The 21,436-nt window shown below is 34.8% G+C and overlaps 1 protein-coding gene across 1 annotated transcript in view; it reads right to left on the reverse strand.

The window, feature by feature from the left end:
• The window catches only part of HHLA1 (HERV-H LTR-associating 1), a 59,052-nt gene that overhangs the window by 11,724 nt on the left and 25,892 nt on the right, over positions 1–21,436 (reverse strand). The window contains exons 10-12 of the mRNA XM_012541830.2: positions 20,451–20,534; positions 13,781–13,849; positions 9,290–9,364 (exon numbers count right to left, since the gene is read on the reverse strand). Coding sequence (XP_012397284.1) covers positions 9,290–9,364; positions 13,781–13,849; positions 20,451–20,534 — 228 coding nt within the window. The remainder of the gene's footprint in view (positions 1–9,289; positions 9,365–13,780; positions 13,850–20,450; positions 20,535–21,436) is intronic.

The following is a 21,436-nucleotide window of genomic DNA, read 5'->3' on the forward strand; positions in this document are numbered from 1 at the left end:
TGGGAATACCTATCTCATCTATGCTATATGCTAACTATGTTTGATCAGAAAGTCTCCTCCTGAGGACAATGACAGATTACCTGAAGTCTTTCTTGGTTGCATATTTTGGAATTTTAAGAATGCATAACATAACTACCAAAGAGGCCACATTTGCAAGGGCTGAACATTTTGTATTCATCTTTCTTAAAATACAAAGCTAAAGCTGACTCTGAAGACTTCAGCTGAGCAGAGTAAGCTCAAAGAGAAGAATGTAACTTCCTCCTCTCCCCTCCCATCTCTGCAGAAACAGAAGGCTTCTATGATCTGTAATAAATGACAAATATTCCAGAAATATAGTTTTATTAGAAATGTAAGAACTTAAAGGTGATTTTGAAAAACAGCAGGGTGAAATTGGACTGTATTCCTTAGATCCATGAATCAGGCTTGGGGAGAAGATGCTTGGATTTTAAATGCAAAGTGGCCTTTGGAGAGTTTAGTTACCAGAAGAAAAAGCTAGAAGCAGAATTAGTTTAGTGATGAATATAGCCTGAGATGACCCAAGGGAACTATAAAGACTGTAAATGGGCATCTTTCTGCTAGGATACTAGCTAGCTAGAGTTCTTCAAGTCTCTGGTGAGAGAGCTGACCTTGTCATCTGGTGCTAAAAGTAACTTGAAGTTCCTTTAGTAATTATGTTCAAAATGGGAGAGGAGTAGTATAGTGGAAAAGGAAGATCCAAGTTCAAATTTCAGAGCCAGCATTTAACACCTGTTTATTCTAAGACTGGTCGTGTCACTGGAATGGACCGCAATTTCCTCACTTATAAAAAGAGGAGTTTGGTTTCTAACATTCCTTCTAGTTTTTTTTTTTAATCTATAATCCTATGAAATAATCACTCACTTGCCCTGTGAGGTTTTTTTGCTTCTATGTAAATAATGCTATGGTTGCTTGGCAACCAAGTTACATCCCCCTGCTCCCATTCCCCACCATATTCCTTAAGCTGAATGTTATCCTTTTGAATTGGGTCCTTCAAATCTGGCCTCAGCCTCTTATTAGCTAGGTGATCCTGGACAAGTAACAATCTCATTCAGCTTTAGTTTCCTCATGGTAAAATGGGGAGAGGGTTAATGTGAGAATCAAATGAGATAATAATTGTAATCTTACACAGTTTGTAAGTGGCTGAGGATTGACATTCAACTTGAGGATTGTGTGATTGGGAGATGGAAGATGTAACATGTAACCAACATGTAAGCCAACATGTAAGCCAAGTAACTTTAGGTTCATTTATATAGAAATGAAAGTTACACATATGTCCTACTTTATCATTATTATTATTGTTATTGTGATTATTATTATTATCATTTTCTTCATCTGCTTCAAATGTTTTTTGTAATCACATTTTATTGGCATAAAGATAGTAAATAAAAAGATATGAATAGGATATTACCATTTAGTAAAATTTTCCTTGAACCTTACATCCCTACATCCCTACTAGAAATGACTTTGAGAAATGAATACCTCTGACAACAAAATGTAGTTTATTTGTCCCAGGAGACACAGGTACAATGAAGCAACTCAAGCAGTATAATAGAAGAAAGTAGAGGATTTAAAAAGTATGGTGGTCCTGGGTTTAGAGACACAGGACCTGTATTCAAATCTTGACTTTCTTCCTTACTAGCTATGTGATCATTGACAAATCACTTGGTGTCTTTAGATGAGAAATTTGGACTAGATGACCTCTGATCTAAGAAGGTCTCTGAAGGCTCTTAGTCTGTGATCTTATGATATCTGTATGTTCTACATTCCTTATTCCTTCCCCAAATATACTAGCCTGTAACCACGTTACAGTCATTTCATCATTCTCAAACCTAGCATTACTCAATTTTATTATGGGAATAAAAATACTTATGACAAGTATTGACAAAAGTATTCATTTTCCACTATGCTATTCCTCTCTAATTTTACTATGACAACTTAAGAGTTGTCATAAGGTAAGTACTTTTCGAGTGTGTAGTGCTAGATAAAATATAATAATTATTATCAAAATTGATATTGGTGCTTTTGGGTTCTGTGAGTGAGGTGAGATGAACATATTTGGGTGTTGGGTATTTGTTGTTCCTTCTGTTTTTGGTATATGGTAGATACAATGATGAGTCTCATCAGTCCATCAAAGTGGGGGATTATGAAGTTTTTCCAGTTTTCTACTTACCTAGGTAATATCACAGGATACCCAATAACTTAGTACTTAGCTCATCCCACTCTTGGTTAACTGGATGCTATTAGGTTGTCTGGGGAAGAAGGTGGTAAAATAAGCTTTCCCTCCTTCTCACACATGAAGTTAGTTCTCAAATGGGTCCCCATTGAAAGAGTGCCTTCCTATCATTGTTTTTTGGCAGAACATCCCTCGAGGAGGGGTGAGCTCCATCTGTTCATTTCATGGCAGTCAGCTTCTCCTTTCAAACTAACTTCTTTCTCACAGTTCTTCTATTGTGACTAGGCAATAGTTTTTACCTCCAAGGAGTACCTTGTCTGAGCAGATGATCCACTTTTCCTGCAGGTTTCCTCAAGCATTGACCTTGACCTTATTTTGGACTACTCTATTTGTTTACTTGTTCTAGAAAGATCAGAAAATTCCTCTTTTTCCTTATTGTGGATAACTGGCAAACACTGGACTACACATATAGTCTTTTCCCTTCCATGTAACTTTGAGATTTGTCAGTCCAGCTTTGTGGATGTACTTCACACATATTTCCTGAACCTAGAGTCATCAAGCTCTTATAGGAATGATTATGTGTCTTCTATTTTTAGGGTTATATTAAGGCTTTTCTTTATTATTATTATTTAAGAGCTATAAAGCCGTACTAAGGGAAATTAGTACAATAAATAGAGAGCTGCTTTGAGTCAGAAGTCCTGGGTTCAGATTTTGCCTCTGACAAAGCTGGCTGGGGAATGTGGAGAAAGTCAACTCCTTTGTGAGCTAAGTTGTGGAGAAGGTACTTCATTAATAAAGGGTACTTCTTCATCTGGGAGATTCTCATACCCATAAATTCACAGGTTCAGTCTCTCTAATCTTGCCTCATCTGAACTTGAAAAACTCACTTAATCTTTCAGTTCCCTAAGCGACTCTAAGTCTATAAAAGTTAAAGATTCTCATCTACTTTGGAAAGCAAATTTTCAGATTCCCTCAGAAATCTTACACTAATGAAACCCACAATTAAAAAGGAGCCATTATTAGTAATTATGTGTGTTGTTGAGCTAATGAGCTGGTGGTGGGCCATCTGCTAGATAGTTTAATTTATATCAATTCGGATTCCCATGATTGAACTCTGAGTGAAGAATTTCCCTATAGGACACATTCTGATGATTCTCTTTAAATATCCCTTTCTTTAAAACATTTCTGACCATACTGTTCTCCTATTTCATAAATTACATTGATATTCTCTCTCCCTATTATCTCCAATTTTGAGGACTGGGATTGTCTTTTGCCTTTATTTTGTATCCTCAGCACTTAGTTCAGTGCCTGACACAGTAGATACTTAATAAATGTTTATTGATTGATTTAAAATAATCTCTTTCATTTTCCATTTAAAGATCTTCACAATCAGCCCCAAACTATCTTTGACCATTATAATACATGATTTCCCTTCACATATTCCATAAGCTAACCAAATATACTTTCTTAAGGTTTTTCATACATAAAATTACAACTCTCTATATCATTTTGCACACTGTCCCCCCATGTCTCCCTCATATTTATTTCTTAGATTCCCTTGTTTCATTCAAACTCAGGGAAAACACTACTTTTCACATCAAGCCTTTCCTAATTCCCCTTAGCTATTAGTGCCACTCACTTCAAACTATCTGATTTTTTTATATGTATATGTATTTGTATATGATTTTATAGGTATATATTGTATACCTAGTAGAATGTAAGTTCCTTAATGGCAGGGATTTTTTTAACTTTTATTTTTTATTTCTCTATAACCTACCATAGGGTCTGACACATAATAAGAGCTTAGTGAATGCTTGTTTGGTTAGTTAAAGCAAAATTGTGTAGCCATTTTGTGAGCTTCAGGTTTGTAAGTGTGATCCAAAAGTTCTGTCATTCCAACAAATTTTAAGGGTGTAAAAAATTTAACTACTGGCAAAAAGTTGTTGGGAGGAACATTTCCCTTCTTTTAGCCAGCTTGGCAACACGGACCATTGGAAGTAGTAACTATAACATTCTTCTTTCAGCCTCCTATACCATGCCCTACTGTCATGAAAGAGTGAATGCTGCTTTTAAGAAGAAAGCCTCATAGGCAATGGACAGCTCACACAGGGGGAATATCTGTTTCCTTGTGACAAATTAACATGACAGAAGAGAAAAGAAAACTTTTGTTTGTATAATCTTTATGGTTCTAGGATTTAGAGTTTTAAGTGACCTCATCCTGATTGAACTCTCATTTTACAAGTAGAGACTTAAGTTTCACTGATCATCTCACTTCGCTTAAAAGCAATTTCCTTTGTTAGATAAGAACACTTCTTGAATGAACCAATGAGTCAGAAATGAGTGTGAACTGTGTCTATATACCTATTTGAATCAATAAAAGTCATTGTGTAAGAGACTTTGTCATACACTGGGAATGTTGCATAAAAAGGAGTAGAATCTCAGAACCAGAAAGAGATTCTGAGGGTTTGGAAGCTGAAAGGAAGGAGTAAGAATCATATAAAGTTGAGCCAAGAATTGGAAGCTCAAAGCAACTTGTGAAAGATAAAGGAGAAAGTAGGACTGAGATATATCAGAAAACAGACATTGAAAAAGTTGACTGTCTCTGCAGGTATCATAGAACCAAAGCCTTGAATTGACACCATCAAGATACTCAACTACTCAAGGACTGGGCTAAGTCTCAAGAAAATATGTGCTCTACCTCAATGTCTCCTCCCCATTTCTATCTATCCACAGACACTATTGAAAAGTCTGATTGAAGGTCTACCTGCTGCAAATATCTTCCTAAACATGCCTATATTCAACTGCCAATTATTTTCCTAAACCGCAGATCTGATATATCATCCTCATTCTTCCCAACTCAGTAAAGTCCAATGACTTCCTCTCACCTCCAGGATCATATACAAAATCCTCTGTTTGGTGTGCAAAATCCTTTGTAACTTAACCTGCCTCTCCCTTTTCAGTTGTATTTAATCTTACACACACACACACACACACACACACACACACACACACATCACATACTCTTCAATCCAGTGGCACTTGCCTCCCCACTGTTCCATAAATAAAATCTTGAATTTCTCTGAATATATTCTCTGAATGCTCTTTCTTCTTCATCTTGTCCAACTCCCTCATTTTTTAGATTAAGAAACTAATTCCCAGAGAAATTAGGTGAGTTGTACAAAGTCACATCAGTAGTAAGTAGATGAGTGGGGATGAGAATCTAGATTCTTTTATGCCAAATTCAGTGTGTGTGTGTGTCTCCCAGCCTTAAATAAATGTTATTAATTCAGGGGGCAACTAAGTAACATAGTGGATGGAGTACCAGGTCTGGAGTTAGGGTGACTAAACTTTGTGAATTCAAATCAGACAATTACAAATTGTGTAACCCTGAACAAGTCACTTCATACTGTTTGCTTCAGTTTCCTTATCTGTAAAATGAGCTGAAGAAGAAAATGACAATTGCTCCAATATATTTTTTAAGAAAACACCAAATAGAGTCATAGAGAGTTGGACACGACTGTAATGACTGGACAACACTAATTCAAGTCTGTGTGTAGTCAGGCTTTTTGTTGATCCCAACCTCATGAAATTAACAGCAAATTAGACAAAAGGATAAAGATGAGGAGATAATGTATGTAATGATAATAGCTCAGATTCAACCTAATCAGAAAAGTAGGGTGAATAACATATAAAGAAATCTCATCTGATTGTTATAATTTCCTGGAAAAATGTAATACTGTAAAGCATTTTACATGGAGTAGAGGCCAAAAGAGCCCAGAAATTGCAGACAGAAAATGCCTGAGTTCCTTCCTAAGCTGAGAGAGGTCAGCCTATTAAGAATCCTGATTTAGAGCAAAATAACATTTGCAAAACAGTACAAAGGTTAAGGTCACCCTCACCTCACTTATACCTTCTTTGCTGAGTTGGGAGGTCAAAAGGTATGGTAAATTGTATATATCTTTCCATGATTTTTTCCTTTAAAATATTATTATAAAGAGTTAATCTCTGGGAAGGAGAAGGCATTTTGGTGATCTAAAAAATAGCAATGAAAATACTATGGGATGTGATAGTAGATTATAAGCAGTATTACCTCAAAACTAGTATAATGATAGGGAAAAATAAGCCAGTAGATTGTTTTGACATAAGACCTAAGTAAGCCAAATTATCCTGGCTGTATTGATAAATGAAAATGAAGACAGGATAATAAAAAGAAGTGAAATGGACATTTTTGTAGCAATATATATTTTCATTTATTATAGGAGTGAAACCAATACAATTGGACTTCAAACTTTAGTGTCCAATGTGCTATGTAAGGAATAATGATACCTAAAAAGATTAGATTAGAAAAATTAATTGGACCTGACTAAAGACTCATGAAGGAAATACATGATATATATGACACAATTTCATAGATACTCAGAAATCAAGCTTCAAAATGTCAAAGAAAAGGAAATTGTACATAGTATTATTAAGAAAAGACAGGCAGAAAGAGAGCTGGATTTATGTCTTCCTGCGTCTGACAAATACTGGCTATGTGACCCAGGATATCCCTTAATTCCTTGGTGATCTAAGCAACTCTAAGACATTAACTTACAGAGAAAAAAGCAATTAGCGAGTTTTCTTAACCAGGAATTTCATTATCCCAATGAAATCACTGATCTAATCCCTATCCCATTGTTACTAAAAACAAACAAAAGAATAAAACCATAAAGTATGATACAGGCTTTCACAAATGATGCCATCTTGGTCAAACAAATGATGGAGAAATGCTGAGAATAAACATCTTGATATGTTTATTGTCTGGTTATTTTTAAAAAATCACTCAACTAAAGAACAAAACAAAACTCTAGAGGCTTTTTTATGGAAAGATATTTCCAATGCATAAGTTAAGCTCATCTGAGATACCATGAGGTATTACAAATTTTGTTCCCTTGAAATCCAAGCACTTGTTGCAAAATAGAGCTTTTCAGCCTTTCATGTTGTTGCTGAATCATTTCAATCTTGTTCAATTTTCTGTGATCCCATTTATGGTTTTCTTGGCCAAGATATTAGAGAGGCTTGCCATTTCTTTCTCCAGATAATTTTTACAGATCGAGAAACTGAGACAAACAGGGTTAAGTGACTTTTCCAGAGTTTCACCACTAGTTAAGTGTCTGAGGATAGATTTGAACTCAGATCTTTTTGGCTGGTGCTCTGTCTACTCCATCATCTAGCTGTCCTCAGCCTTTCATATTTTTTATGCAATTTGAACAAATTTTATACATAATTCAACAAATTCTAGGCCTAATCTACATTAGAAGAGCTAAATCAGAAAGGATGTAAGATTTTTTAGTATCAATCAAACATGGCAGCAAAGAGAGGCAGTTGACAATCTGATAAGGTAGAAAAGATAGAAAAATCATTAAAAGAAGCAAAACAGCAGAACTTTTTTTCTTTCCTATAACAGCTAAACAATCTCAAACCTTTAATATTAGCTCATTTCTTGTATTGATGACTTTCATTTTATCCTGCCTATTTTTATTTGGACAGGGTTGCTTGTATATATTGTTTTACCCATTAGAATATGAACTTCTTGAGAGGAGGGATCATCTCTTGTCTCTCTTTGTATGATCAGCATTTAGCATAGGCTCTGATACACAGTAGGAGCTTAATAAATATTTGTTGATTGAATGACTGACAAGGGAATCTTGTAATGACTGGCACAATGCAGGCTTTATGAATTGAATATGTACAGTTAAAGAAATTATATAGTTTAATAATTTTCTGAGTCACAATATCAAGCCAGGCATAAACCAGGAAGATGTGTCTTTTCCAAAAATCTTTGTCATAATCATGGAAAATACCCTGCATATATTTCAACTGGATTCCCAATATAACTTGGGTTCTCCAGATGTTCTCTTTGCAGATGACATTGAACTGATTGTACATTGTACATTTCCATTGTACATTTTCCAGTTGTTTACGAAAATTTCTCAAGTTGGATGAATAATTAAATCACTCCATAGATATACCTTGAAAAAAGTTATTTAACGCAAGACAGTTGTCAGGAACCAGGACTGAACAGAATAGGGAGACAGTGCTGGATTTCATTTGGGAAATTATGCAGCTCTTTCAATAATCCCAAGTTCTCTTTACTTCAAAAGTTTGATTTTCTTAAACAGCAGTATTCTCCTTATGATTTTATGTTGTTGCTAATTGTTGAATGCTATGATCTTAAAAAATTAAAATTGTGGATGACTTAAAGGATTGTAGATTATATATACATGCTCAGGATGAGGAGCTACGGATAGGTTATAAACCATACTGATGGAAGGAGTCTTATCACATTAGGGAAATCATGGTTTTTATCAAAGTATATCACATTAAGACTGTTGAAGTAAATAATTACTGACAGTTATTTAAAAACAGCAGCAGCAACAACAGAACATTTTCTTTGCAAAGAATTTTTACCATAACAATTTCATGAGGTAACTATTGTGACTACTATGATTCCCATTTTGAAGATGAAGTTATCAAGACCCAGAAAATATCAATAGCTCCTATTTATATAGTATTTTAACTTTCCTATAATAAGTTTATGAGGTAGATGGAATAATGCAAATATCATTCTTGTTTTTCTTTTTCTTTCTCTCTTTTTTTTTTTTTTTTTTTGGCAAGGCAATTGGGATTGTGTCTTGCCTAGGTTTACACAACTAATAAATGTTAAGTGTCTTGAGGCTGAATTTGAACTCTGTTCCTTCTGACCTCAAGGCCAGTGTTCTATCTACCATGTCATCTAGCTGCCCCATGATTCTCATTTTTAAATGTGAAAAATGTGTCTCCAAGAGGAGCTGTAACATATTCTAGGTTGCACAACTCACAAGAAGTTGGAGCTGGAATGCTAACTACTACTTCTCCTGATTCCACCAAAATTTGCTTATGTTAGATGCCTTCTAGTATGACGTCAATCAGTACAGAAAAATACTTTGACCCTTTACTTGGTTCAGCCACTGCTCAAATGAACATTCAAACATTGGCTGTAGCTGGATCGGAGATCCTACAGGAACAATTGACTAATGATCTATTGCTGGACTCCAGGGCAGGTATTTGAGCACTTACTTGATATAAGGTGGAGTTTAGGGAAAGGTGATGGCTGAGACTGAGAGGGAGATATCAAAGCTGGAGCAAAATCAACTGCAGAGGAAAAAAGGAGTTCATTAAAGCAACAACAACAAAGTTTGCTTTGGATAAATAAATGCATAGGATTGCAATTGGATGAAACAGTATTGGGAACCCATCACTTAACTTCTCAGAAGCTCAGTTTCTTTGACTCAAAAATAAGGGACTTGGACAAATGGATCTTTATGGCCCCTTTAGCCTCTAAATCTCTGTCTTCAGAGATTTATATACATATATATATATATATATATATATATATATATATATATTATATATTGAATGTCTCTACGGCTTCTAAGTGATGCAAAGATTAGAGAAGAAGTCAGGAAGACCTAAATTCAAATACAGCCTCAGATTCTTACTAGTTGTGTGACCCTGGGCAAGTCACCTAACATAGTTTGCCTCAATTTTATTTTCTGTAAAATCAGCTGTAGAAGAAAAAATGGCAAACCAATTCAGTATCTTTATCAAGCAGACCCCCAAATGGGGTCACACACAGTTGAGTAGTTTACCAAGATCATCCCCAGTTCCTCCAAATAAGTCTTTAATTGTACAGACTTGAGATCTACCATTGGTAGGTCTCTGAATGTTTTGTAGAAAAGATGAGATTTCTAAAAGGATGAAATTATGAAAGGCTGTATCATAAATATATTGTGCCAAGTGAGAGATGTCCTGTGTTGTGCCCTTGTCAAGCCAAATATGTAATGTTGTGACCCATTTGGGGAATAAATTTTATGAAGAAATGGACAAGCTGCTGTATAACAGAAGAGGGCAGTCAGGTTAGTCACTGTGCCATATGAGGAAAAATTAGCTTGGGCAAGAGAAGATTATAGGTGAACATAGTCATAACAGTCAGTTATGCAGTAAATATTTATTTGTTGTTGTTCATTTGTTTCTGACTCTTCATGAACTCATTTGGGGTTTTCTTGGCAGAGACTGGTTTGTCATTTCCTCCTCCAGCTCATTACTGAGGCAAACAGAATTAAGTGATTTGTCCAGGTTCTCACAGCTTTTATTTTTTTTTTTTAATTTTTTTTCTATTTTTTTTTATTTAATAGCCTTTAATTTACAGGATATATACATGGGTAACTTTACAGCATTAACAATTGCCAAACCTCTTGTTCCAATTTTTCACCTCTTACCCCCCCTCCCCTAAATGGCAGGATGACCAGTAGATGTTAAATATATTAAAATATAACTTAGATACACAATAAGTATACATGACCAAAACATTATTTTGCTGTACAAAAAGAATCAGACTCTGAATTATTGTACAATTAGCTTGTGAAGGAAATCAAAGATGCAGGTGTGCATAAATATAGGGACTGGGAATTCAATGTAATGGTTTTTAGTCATCTCCCAGAGTTCTTTTTCTGGGTATAGCTAGTTCAGTTCATTACTGCTCCATTAGAAATGATTTGGTTGATCTCGTTGCTGAGGATGGCCTGATCCATCAGAACTGGTCATCATCTAGTATTGTTGTTGAAGTATATAATGATCTCCTGGTCCTGCTCATTTCACTCAGCATCAGTTCGTGTAAGTCTCTCCAGGCCTTTCTGAAATCATCCTGTTGGTCATTTCTTACAGAACAGTAATATTCCATAATTTTCATATACCACAATTTATTCAGCCATTCTCCAACTGATGGACATCCATTCAGTTTCCAGTTTCTAGCCACTACAAAAAGGGCTGCCACAAACATTCGTGCACATACAGGTCCCTTTCCCTTCTTTATAATCTCTTTGGGATATAATCCCAGTAGTAACACTGCTGGATCAAAGGGTATGCACAGTTTGATAACTTTTTGAGCATAGTTCCAAACTACTCTCCAAAATGGTTGGATTCGTTCACAACTCCACCAACAATGAATCAATGTCCCAGTTTTCCCACATCCCCTCCAACAATCATCATTATTTTTTCCTGTCATCTTAGCCAATCTGACAGGTGTGTAGTGGTATCTTAGAGTTGTCTTAATTTGCATTTCTCTGATTAATAATGACTTGGAGCATCTTTTCATATGACTAGAAATAGTTTCAATTTCTTCATCTGAGAATTGTCTGTTCATATCCTTTGACCATTTTTCAATTGGAGAATGGCTTGATTTTTTATAAATTAGAGTTAATTCTCTATATATTTTGGAAATGAGGCCTTTATCAGAACCTTTGACTGTAAAAATATTTTCCCAGTTTATTGCTTCCCTTCTAATCTTGTCTGCATTAGTTTTGTTTGTACAAAAACTTTTCAGTTTGGTATAATCGAAATTTTCTATTTTGTGATCAGTAATGATCTCTAGTTCTGCTTTGGTCATAAAAACCTTCCCCTTCCACAGGTCTGAGAGGTAAACTATCCTATGTTCCTCTAATTTATTAATAATTTCATTCTTTATGCCTAGGTCATGAACCCATTTTGACCTTATCTTGGTGTATGGCGTTAAGTATGGATCAATGCCTAGTTTCTGCCATATTAGTTTCCAATTTTCCCAGCAATTTTTATCAAACAGTAAGTTCTTATCCCAAAAGCTGGGATCTTTGGGTTTGTCAAAGACTAGGTTGCTATATTTGTTGACTGTTTTATCCCTTGAACCTAATCTATTCCACTGATCAACTAATCTATTCCTTAGCCAATACCAAATAGTTTTGGTATTCTCACAGCTTTTAAGTGTCTAAGGTCAGATTTGAACTTAGGAAGGGGAGTCAGTTTCTGCCTCTAGGAACTTTCTTTATTGCACCACATGGATGCTGAATAAAAATGTTAAAGACTAAAGAGAACTGGGCTAGTTTGTTTTGGTTTTGCTCAGTTCTTTTACTCATCTCCAACACTTTTAGAGTTTTTTTCTTGCCAATGATGCTGATGTGGTTTGCCATTTTCTTCTTCACCTAATTTTACAGATGAGGAAACTGAGGCAAACATGGCTAAGTGGCTTGCTCAAGATCACACAGCTGTGTCTGAGGCCAGATTTGATCTCATGATTTGATCTTTCTGACTTTAGACCCAGCACTCTATCCAGATAGCTTTCCTAAACATTTATTAAGCACTTACTGTGTTAGACACTGTGCTAAATTATTGGAAATTCAAATATTAAAAAAAAACAGTCTCTGCCCTGAAGGAGCTTATAATATATATGCTTGAAGACTTGTCCTTAATAACATTTTGGAGAGTTTTAATTCTTAACTTTTCAAGGAGGCAGCAAATGACTTCAAGAATCAAAATGTTATTATTAGTTTAAGAGACCTCTAGTTTTAACTGCATAAGAGAACTCTACATATAAGAGATAGAATACAAATAGAGGAACTTAGATAACCATAGCTTTTCTGGTATTACTTTTACTTTGTTGTTTGATAACATAATACATTCTCTGCTTGTATTGGGGACATGTAAAAACCTGTGTGTGATATATTCTCTGGGGAGAGATCACTAAATTTCAGCCTCCTGGTCTCTCTTCTTCATTTGCATACTCAGACTTGCTCCTAAGTATAATTCATGGTGTTATATTGTTTTTTTTTTATCATATTTGGAAGAGGGAGTAGACGTTAGTCTGCTTGGGTCCCTAGTAAACTGAGAAGCAGTATATGGAAGTTTCCGACAAGCAGGTTTTGTCTTAACATATGGAAATATTTTCTAATGGAATTCTTCAAAAGTAGAATGAGCCACCACAATGATGTTGGGCAAGGGGCAATCAGATGTCTTGTGAACCTTGAGGATGTTTGAATAATTGTCAATTTAGGGCTGCTATTGCAGGGAGTACGCGGATATATAAATCAAATTGACGGATAATGAATTTTCTGGGATTCTATAGAAGAAATATATATATATATATATATATATTCACACATATATGTATATACACATACATATCTGTGTGTATGTGTGTATATATATATGTATGTGATACACAAACACACACACACACACACACACACACACACACATTTTAGAGCCAGTGACTCCATTTTTCTATTTTACCTTACATTTTCAACCAATAGAATCTCCAGTCTATAGTGAGTTAATCTATCTGTATCCACACCAACCAAGAGTAGATATGGGAAATTTGCGATGAGACATTGAACTTCCAAATTGATTCTATAGAACTCCAGGAAATTGCAGGGGATGGATAACAATTATCAATATGTAAGGGTAGCTTTGTTTGAGAGGTTGTACCTGGAAGGCTGTTTGAAAATTCCACTATATATGTATCTATTATTTCTCAATTCTGCAATGATTTTGTTAAATCAATTAAAGTGATTGAGAATGAGATGATTTGTGAAGAATATGAAGTATTAAAATAAAATTCTTTGTGTGTGTATGTGTGTTTATGTATGTATTTGTGATGGGAAAAGATGAATGAATGAGATTACAATCTAGAAGTAATTCGACCATTATATAGGGATGGGGGTAGTAATAAGAAAACATTTACAAGAGGAATGAACTTACCAGTGTGTGGCTGTTTTGGAGCAGGTGCTTTGGTTGGTCCTGGAGTATCTGTTCCTAGAGTATCTGTTACTTTAGTGAGACAAGAGAAAGTGTGATTTAATGTCTTCAATCAATGAATCATCAAACAGTATAAGTGCATATTTTGTCCCAGGCACTGTGCTAGGTGTTTAGAGTACCAAAAGCAAAGAACGTTCCTTCATGGATCATGCAATTTAAAGGGAGAGAGACAGCACACACACACACACACACACACACACACACACACACACACACACAATGGGGAGAATGTAGGGAGAAAGCAAAAGACAGCCTTTCTGCAGAAGGTAATATTTAGCAAAGTCCTAAATGACTAATTCTAAACCATTAAAAAATACAGAGGTAAGAAGGGAGTGCATTCCTTAAAAAAATAAGGGAGAATTAATGCAAAGGTAGAGAGAGGAGATGGAGTACCATACATAAGAAAAAGCAAAAGGTCCAGTTGAGCTGAATTGTAGATGCATGGAAAACTCAGAGGCCAGAGGAGACTGGGAGTTAGGAGCTCAGCCCCTGAGTCAGACCCCAGACTAGATAGCCTAGTAAAAAGCCAGCTCCTTTGCTCATCAAAATAGGATATTAATAGAGCAGAAAGGCCTTGAAATGTGGCTCATTACAGCATTAACTTAGTCAACCTCCTCATAGGCCACAGAGGTGCTAATTTATGAAAGATGGGGCTACTGTCTGTGTATGGCAGTTTGAGAGAAATAATTCTGCCTCGGGTACCTCTTTGAAAGCTCTGCTATAATGAGCTCCCCTGCTACCTGCTCTGAATGCCCTGGCCCAGGTGCAAGGGAACACTGGAAAAATGTCTTGACAGCCCTTGCAGAGAAGCATCATAGAGGCCCAGCATGAGGTCCATGATCCATCAACAGAGCAACCCCTTGTTCAGCCAGAGCAGCCCTCATTTGCCTCTAGAATGGTTTCTTGGGGTCCTGGAGTATAGCACAATTTATGTGCTGCCTCATAACCGTAGGAAAAACATCAACAGAGTTATGAGCTAATGGGAGACTTTTCTCTTTCCAAACAATTCTACAGCATGTTAAATTTACTACAATTCTCCTTTTGCAGCTAGTAGCACAATTTATGTGCTCCCGAGCTGCCAAGTTCTCTGCTGGAGAGGTTAGTCCTTTAGAAAAAAAACAACAAAAAACTCCCCCCCAAATAAAACAGCCCCAATTCTTCTGAGAGAAGGTTCATGAAACAGCAACTTTTAGCCAGTGGCTATTCAAGGCAACCTAGCAGAATCATTTGTGCTTGTTTAATGTTCACATAGCCCATCTTCTGAATGGGAAAGACATCATTATATGAGCTCTTTCAACTCTGGGCTCTGGAGTCAAAAGACTTGAAGTTTCAAATTTAGGTCTGAGACCATTGGCAATCTCCTTCATGTTTCTGGCCCTCATTTTCCTTCTCTATAAAATGAAGATAACACTTATAACACCTATTTCCCAAAGTGGTTGTGAGAATGAAATAAATTAATTTATAATTCTTTAATAACAATTAGCATTAAGTTTTACAAAGCACTACAAATATCATCTCATTTGATTTTTCCAACAACCTGGGAGAAAGGTGCCATTGTTATCCCCGTTTTACAGGAAAGTGAGGTAGACAGAGGTTAGACTTGTGCAAGATCACATAGCTAGTAAATATCTGAGATGGGAATAGATTTCAGGTCTACCTTTTGTTAACATTCTCTGTAATGGCAATAAATTACAGGACTTTCCAATAAGTTCAGAAGTAAAGCAAGAATGAATGCTTTAAATAATAAATATAAAACAAAAAATGCAAATAGTAAATTTGCAATTTAACAATAAACAAGAAAACAAGAAAAAGAAATTGAGGGAATAAGTATAGACCACAAGAAAACAGAATTATCATTTTTTTGTAGATGATATGATGATTTGATGATTTATTTAAGGAAGCCTAAAGAGTCACCTAAAAAAATGAAAACAATTAACAACTTCAACAACACTGTAGGATATAAAATAAACCCTCATAAACCATGAGCATTTTTGTATATTAATAACAAAATCCAGTTAAAAGAGATAGAAAGAGGGACCCATTTAAAATTAAAAGAGAAAATACAAAATACCTGGGAGACAAGACACTATGTGAACACAATTATAAAACAACCTTTACATAAACAGAGATTTAAACACTTTGGAAAATATTAATTGCTCATGTGTAGGCTGAGCCAGACTATGGAGGCAGAGGAAGGAAGAACCACGTAAGGATTCTGAGAAGGACAATGTTATTAGCTTAATGCTTTAGGTAGATTATTTTGGCAGCTGTGTGGTAGATGAATGGATGCAGAAAGATATTAAAAGCAGGAAATTCAGTTAGGCAGTTTATTAAATTTAATAATATTTTATTAATATTATAAATACCAATATAATAATAATAATCTAATAATATTTTAGTATTTTTAGCCAGTATTATCAAAGTCTTCATTATATACCCAAATCACTGAAGCATATTCCTTTAAAATGAAAATTCAAATGGCATTCATTTACAGGACCACTCTGTGAGTAATTCAAGACATGTTTCTAGGCTTGGATAATTTAATAGGGAGGTTATTTGCTATTCAAGATTGCCAGCACCACATGAGCAATCTGCCACTAAAGCATTTTTCCCTCAGCACAAGTGTATTTTATCATATAAGCCTTAGAGAAGTTAATCTCCATAAAATCCACCAGTCTACAACTCAAACATATAATAATTAACCTTTTGACGGTTTCATAAATCCCACTAAAAAATCATAGGCTGTTATGCTGAGTAAAACAAGTTAATAAAAGAGACAAGTGGTAAAATATTTAAAAGACAGGAGAGATTGATATGAATGGCCCCAGTTAAACTTAGTCTCTTAAAGACAAAATCTGAAGCAATAATAGTCTGAAGATAGAATGAAAACATTACCAGCCAATGGAAAACAATGATGTCATCAGCATCCACTTTGACTGGCTGAGGGCTTGCCTGGGGTTGGTATGCAGGTTGCTTAGCTAGTGTGCATGTTCCCTGCATTTACACTATTTGGAAAACTAGAGACAACTTCTGAGTAATAAAAAAGATTGAATTTAAAATATATTGTGGATTTCAGCATAATGATTAAAATAAATTTTCTACTAATCTTAAAAGCCTCTTAAATGGGAGTCAAACTTTAGCTTTAGGAAGAACAAAAATAACAACAAAAATTCACTTTTCCCCGCGCCCACTCCCACCCTCCAAATGGAAGTAGAATGGCGGACTGCAGGCTGCAATGGAAGAACATTGAATTTGGAAGCTCACTAACTCATGAAATCGGAATCCTGAAGACACTTTGGAGATATGAAAGAATGACACAATCCCTGCCACACTGGGGCCTCCAGTCTAATAAGCGGGTATAAGACATGCATACAAAAAAAAAAGTTTAATCACTAGGTCACCTACTAGATGAATAAAGAAAACTAATTTTTTTCTTGTTTATTGTAAAATTGCAAATTTATTTGTATTTGTTCATTTTGTTTTACATTTATTGGTTAAAAATTCCTTCTTGTTTTACTTCTAATCTTATTGGAAAGTCCTGTAATTTATTGTTATTACAGAGAATGTTAACAAAAGGTAGACCTGAAATCTATTCCTGTCTCACATATTTACTAGCTGTGTGACCTTGCACAAGTCTAACCTTTGTCTACCTCACTTTCCTGTAAAATGAGGATAACAATTAACTCTAAATTTTATGCTCTATGAAAAACTTGGGAGAGAGAGAACATGATCAGCAGCGGCAATCGGGTAAGGCTTCATGGAAAAGGTGAAATCCCATCTCAGTCTCAAAAAATAGAGAAACATTTCAACAGGTAGAAAGGAGTAGGGGGCATAATCTAGTTATAAGGATGAGATAAAATTAAAGCACAATTAGAAGACTTGTTTGACTGGAAAATAAGGGGAATAATAGTATACAGTATACAGGTATTGTAAATGAAAAGAATACTAGATTTGGGTCCAATTCTTATTCAGTCTCTTACCACCTGTGTGAATTTAGGACAATGACAACTTCCATGGTTTTCAACTTTTCCATTTTTAAGATAATAATATTAGACTCGAATATTTCTAAGGTCTCTTTCAACTCTAAATTTATATGCATTATCTTAAATATCTTTTAAAATTTTTATTTCAATGACATATTATTTTCCATTTACATATAAAGATGGTTTTCAACTTTCTTTTTGGTAAGATTTTGAATTCCATATGCCCAAAAGGCTATAAAATGGTGTATACTCTGTCCCAGCAGTCTCACAAATGGATCTCAAAGAGATCATTAAAAGAAGGGGAAAATCTTTGTAACAGCTCTTTTTGTAGTGGAAAAGAACTGGAAATTGAGTGGATGCCCATCATTTGTGGAATGGCTGAATAAGTTATGATATATGCAGATGGCATTTTCCTTCCAAAGTTTATGGGAATTGTCTTGGATCACTGAATTTCTGCGAGTAGTTAGTCTATCATAGTTGCTGTTTCTATGTACAAAGTTGTCCTGATTCTACTCATTTCACTTAGCAACAGTTCATGTAAATCTTTCCTGGCTTTTTAAAAATCAGCCTGTCCATGATTTCTTATAAAAAAAAAGTGTTTCATAACATTCATATACCATGACTTGTTTGGCCATTCCCCAATTGATAGGCATCCATCATTTTCTGAATTCTTTGCCACCAAAAAATGTTATCTAAGAGTCATTGCAAAATCCTCAACGGTTTTTGAGCAGAGAAGAGCTATGGACCATTGGGCTGAAAGCACTAACTATTCTCTACAGTTAATAAAATACCCCTCTGTGGACACTGGGAAGAAAGTAGGAATAGTTTGTGAACCTTGAATATTTAAAAGGAGTGGGAAATAGGGAAGATCTTTAGGAAGACTGGAGGGAAGGGTAAGGAAATAAGTATTTTTTAAGCATCTAATTTGTTGCAAGCACTTTAATAAATATTATCTCATTTGATTCTTAAACTATCCTGGGACATAAATTGATATCTTTGTATCTCAGTTTGTACATAGAGAAAATAAGGCTGAGAGGTTAAGTGAGTTACCTACCATAACTCAACCATAACTATCTAAAGATCTGCTCAAATTTGTATAAATACTCAATCTGAAAAAGAGAACAATTGGTTATCTTTAAGTATTTAAACAAAAAGGGATTAGATTAATTCTGTTTGTCCCCAGAGGATCAGAGCAATAAGTGGACATTATGCAGAGAAGTAGAAATAGACTTAGTGTCAGGAAAGACTTCTAATAAAGATATTTAAGAGTAGAATGGGCTACTTTAAAAAGTAGCAATGTTCTTCCAGACGACTACTCATGTTCTCTCTCTTCCTAATTTTTCATATAGCATAAAATTTGGCTTTTTTCTTTATCCATCTCATAGGTTACCTAGTGATTAAGCTTCTTTTTTTTTTTTTTTTTGGATATATGTTTTATACTCTCTTAGTAGAAACTAAGTAGGTCCCAATGTGGCAGGGATTCTGTCATCCTTTCATATCTCCAAAGTGTTTTCAATCAGTGTTAAATGTAAGTCTCTTTATAAATATTTTTTTTTTACTGAATAAATTCGTGAATGAATGATTCTAACCTTGTTGCTATCAGAACTAATCTTTCTTATGGTCTTGCTTAAAAAAATTATTTTCTCTCAGAAGTGACAATAAGTAGTAATGGAATTTACAGATATGTTACTCATGCCTTTTTCTCAGCCCTTTTAGAATCTTTTGGCTAAAGGAAAAGGAAGGAGATTGTTAATTCGGTTTTTAACAAAGTGGTTTTTTCATTCTTTCAGAAACCCACTTTGTCTTCATGACAGCCTACTTTTTCATTCTTTGACTATTCAAATCTATCCATATTCCAAGACCTAGATTTTATACCAGCTCTTTCAGAAAGTCTTCACTTACTGACCTTTCTATTCTCCAAAGCAAGTCCTGAGAGAACATGAAATTTGTACTCTGGGATCTGAGGCTTTGAATGCTGACTCTACAATTTGGTTCATAAAATTTAGAGTTGGAAGAAGTTGAAATTATCTAGCCCAAGTGCCTAATGTTGCAGATGAAGGAACTGAGTTTGCAGAAGGTAACTCATTTGTAAATTATTTGTCTAAAAACATAAAAACAATAAGTAGCAGATACAAGATTTAATGTCTTCTGACTCCAAACCTCTTACTGTTTACATTATAATCTGTCCCCTTTAGAAGTTTCCTCATTTCTAAAGTGGGGATAATAATAGGACCTGTCTCTCAGAGTTATTGTGAGTATTAAATGAGGTGATATTTATAAAACAATCTGCACACCTAAAAGTGCTTTGTAAATGTTAATAATAGCAATAATTATCATTAAAATATCATCTGTTAAGAGAGGCAACTGAATTTAGAGACAGGAAGATTTGCATTTGAATTTTCTTTCAGATATATGAGTTATTTACATTTCTTGGGTTTTAATTTCCTCTTTTGTAAAATAAAACTAATAATAACATACTTCACAGGGTTTTTTGAAGATCAAATGAAATAATGTATTTAAAGTCTTTGCAAACCTTACATATAGTAAGTGTCAACTGTTATTATAATGATCTGAATGTAACTGTTCATTTTGGCAGATTACCTACTTATAGGGAATTTAGTAATCTTTACCTAAATGAAGAAATTCATTGGTTGTATCTTCTCCCTGCTTGGAAGGGGTGAAAGTCATTGATGATGATGGTGAAGATCTCAACACTAAAAAGAAAGAAAAGCAAAACAAAGCAAAAATTAGAGATGAATTTTCTGAGAGTTAGAAATAGAGGCAGACACAGAGAAAGGGTAGATGATGAGAAAAATGACTATCAATGACTAATATTTGGGGAAGGTTCAGAGCTTCCACTCCCTATCTTAAATTCTGATTTTAAGTTCAGTTTCTTGTAGGACAATGCTGATAATGAGCTTGAACGTCCTTTTTTGTTCAAGGACCCATACTGGTGAAAGCTATTTATTTTGCTCAGTCTTGTATACAGTCTGGTATATTTTCTTATCCAAGGGTGACATTCTTATTCCTTCATTTTAATATAACCCACTCCCAATCCTGTTAATTAAATTTAATTGTTGTTTGATGGACCACCTCTTGACCAAAGGCATAAAAACATAAGGAGCCATTTTTGTTAATCTCTTATCTGTTGTGATCGATAAAAATTGATTATAATTTATGCAAAATTTTGCCTCTCAAAATTATTTCTTTTTATCACAATGGATAGATAAGAGCTTTTTAATATGGCCCCATAGTGTAATATGACCACAAAAGGGGATTTGCAATCAGGAGACTGGATTTCCACGTCTGGTTCCCACTTTTACAAGATAATCCAAGTATCAGAACATTTGAAGACAGACAATAAACTCCATTGATTCCCTTTCACCTCGAGGATTAAATATAAAATCTCTTTGGCATTCAAATCCTTATTAATACCCTGCTCACTCTTTTGGTCTTTTTACCCTCTCCCTCACTTCACATATTCTTTATTCAAGTGACACTGGCCTCCTTGTTGTTCCTTGAATAGGAAATTTCTTCTCTTGACTCCAGGAAATTTTTTTTCTCTCATTGTTCATGGTATTAAGGAATTCTCTGACATACAGTAAGGTATCTTTTC

Source organism: Sarcophilus harrisii, chromosome 1, assembly GCF_902635505.1.
Source record: "Sarcophilus harrisii chromosome 1, mSarHar1.11, whole genome shotgun sequence".
Lineage (NCBI taxonomy): Eukaryota > Metazoa > Chordata > Mammalia > Dasyuromorphia > Dasyuridae > Sarcophilus > Sarcophilus harrisii.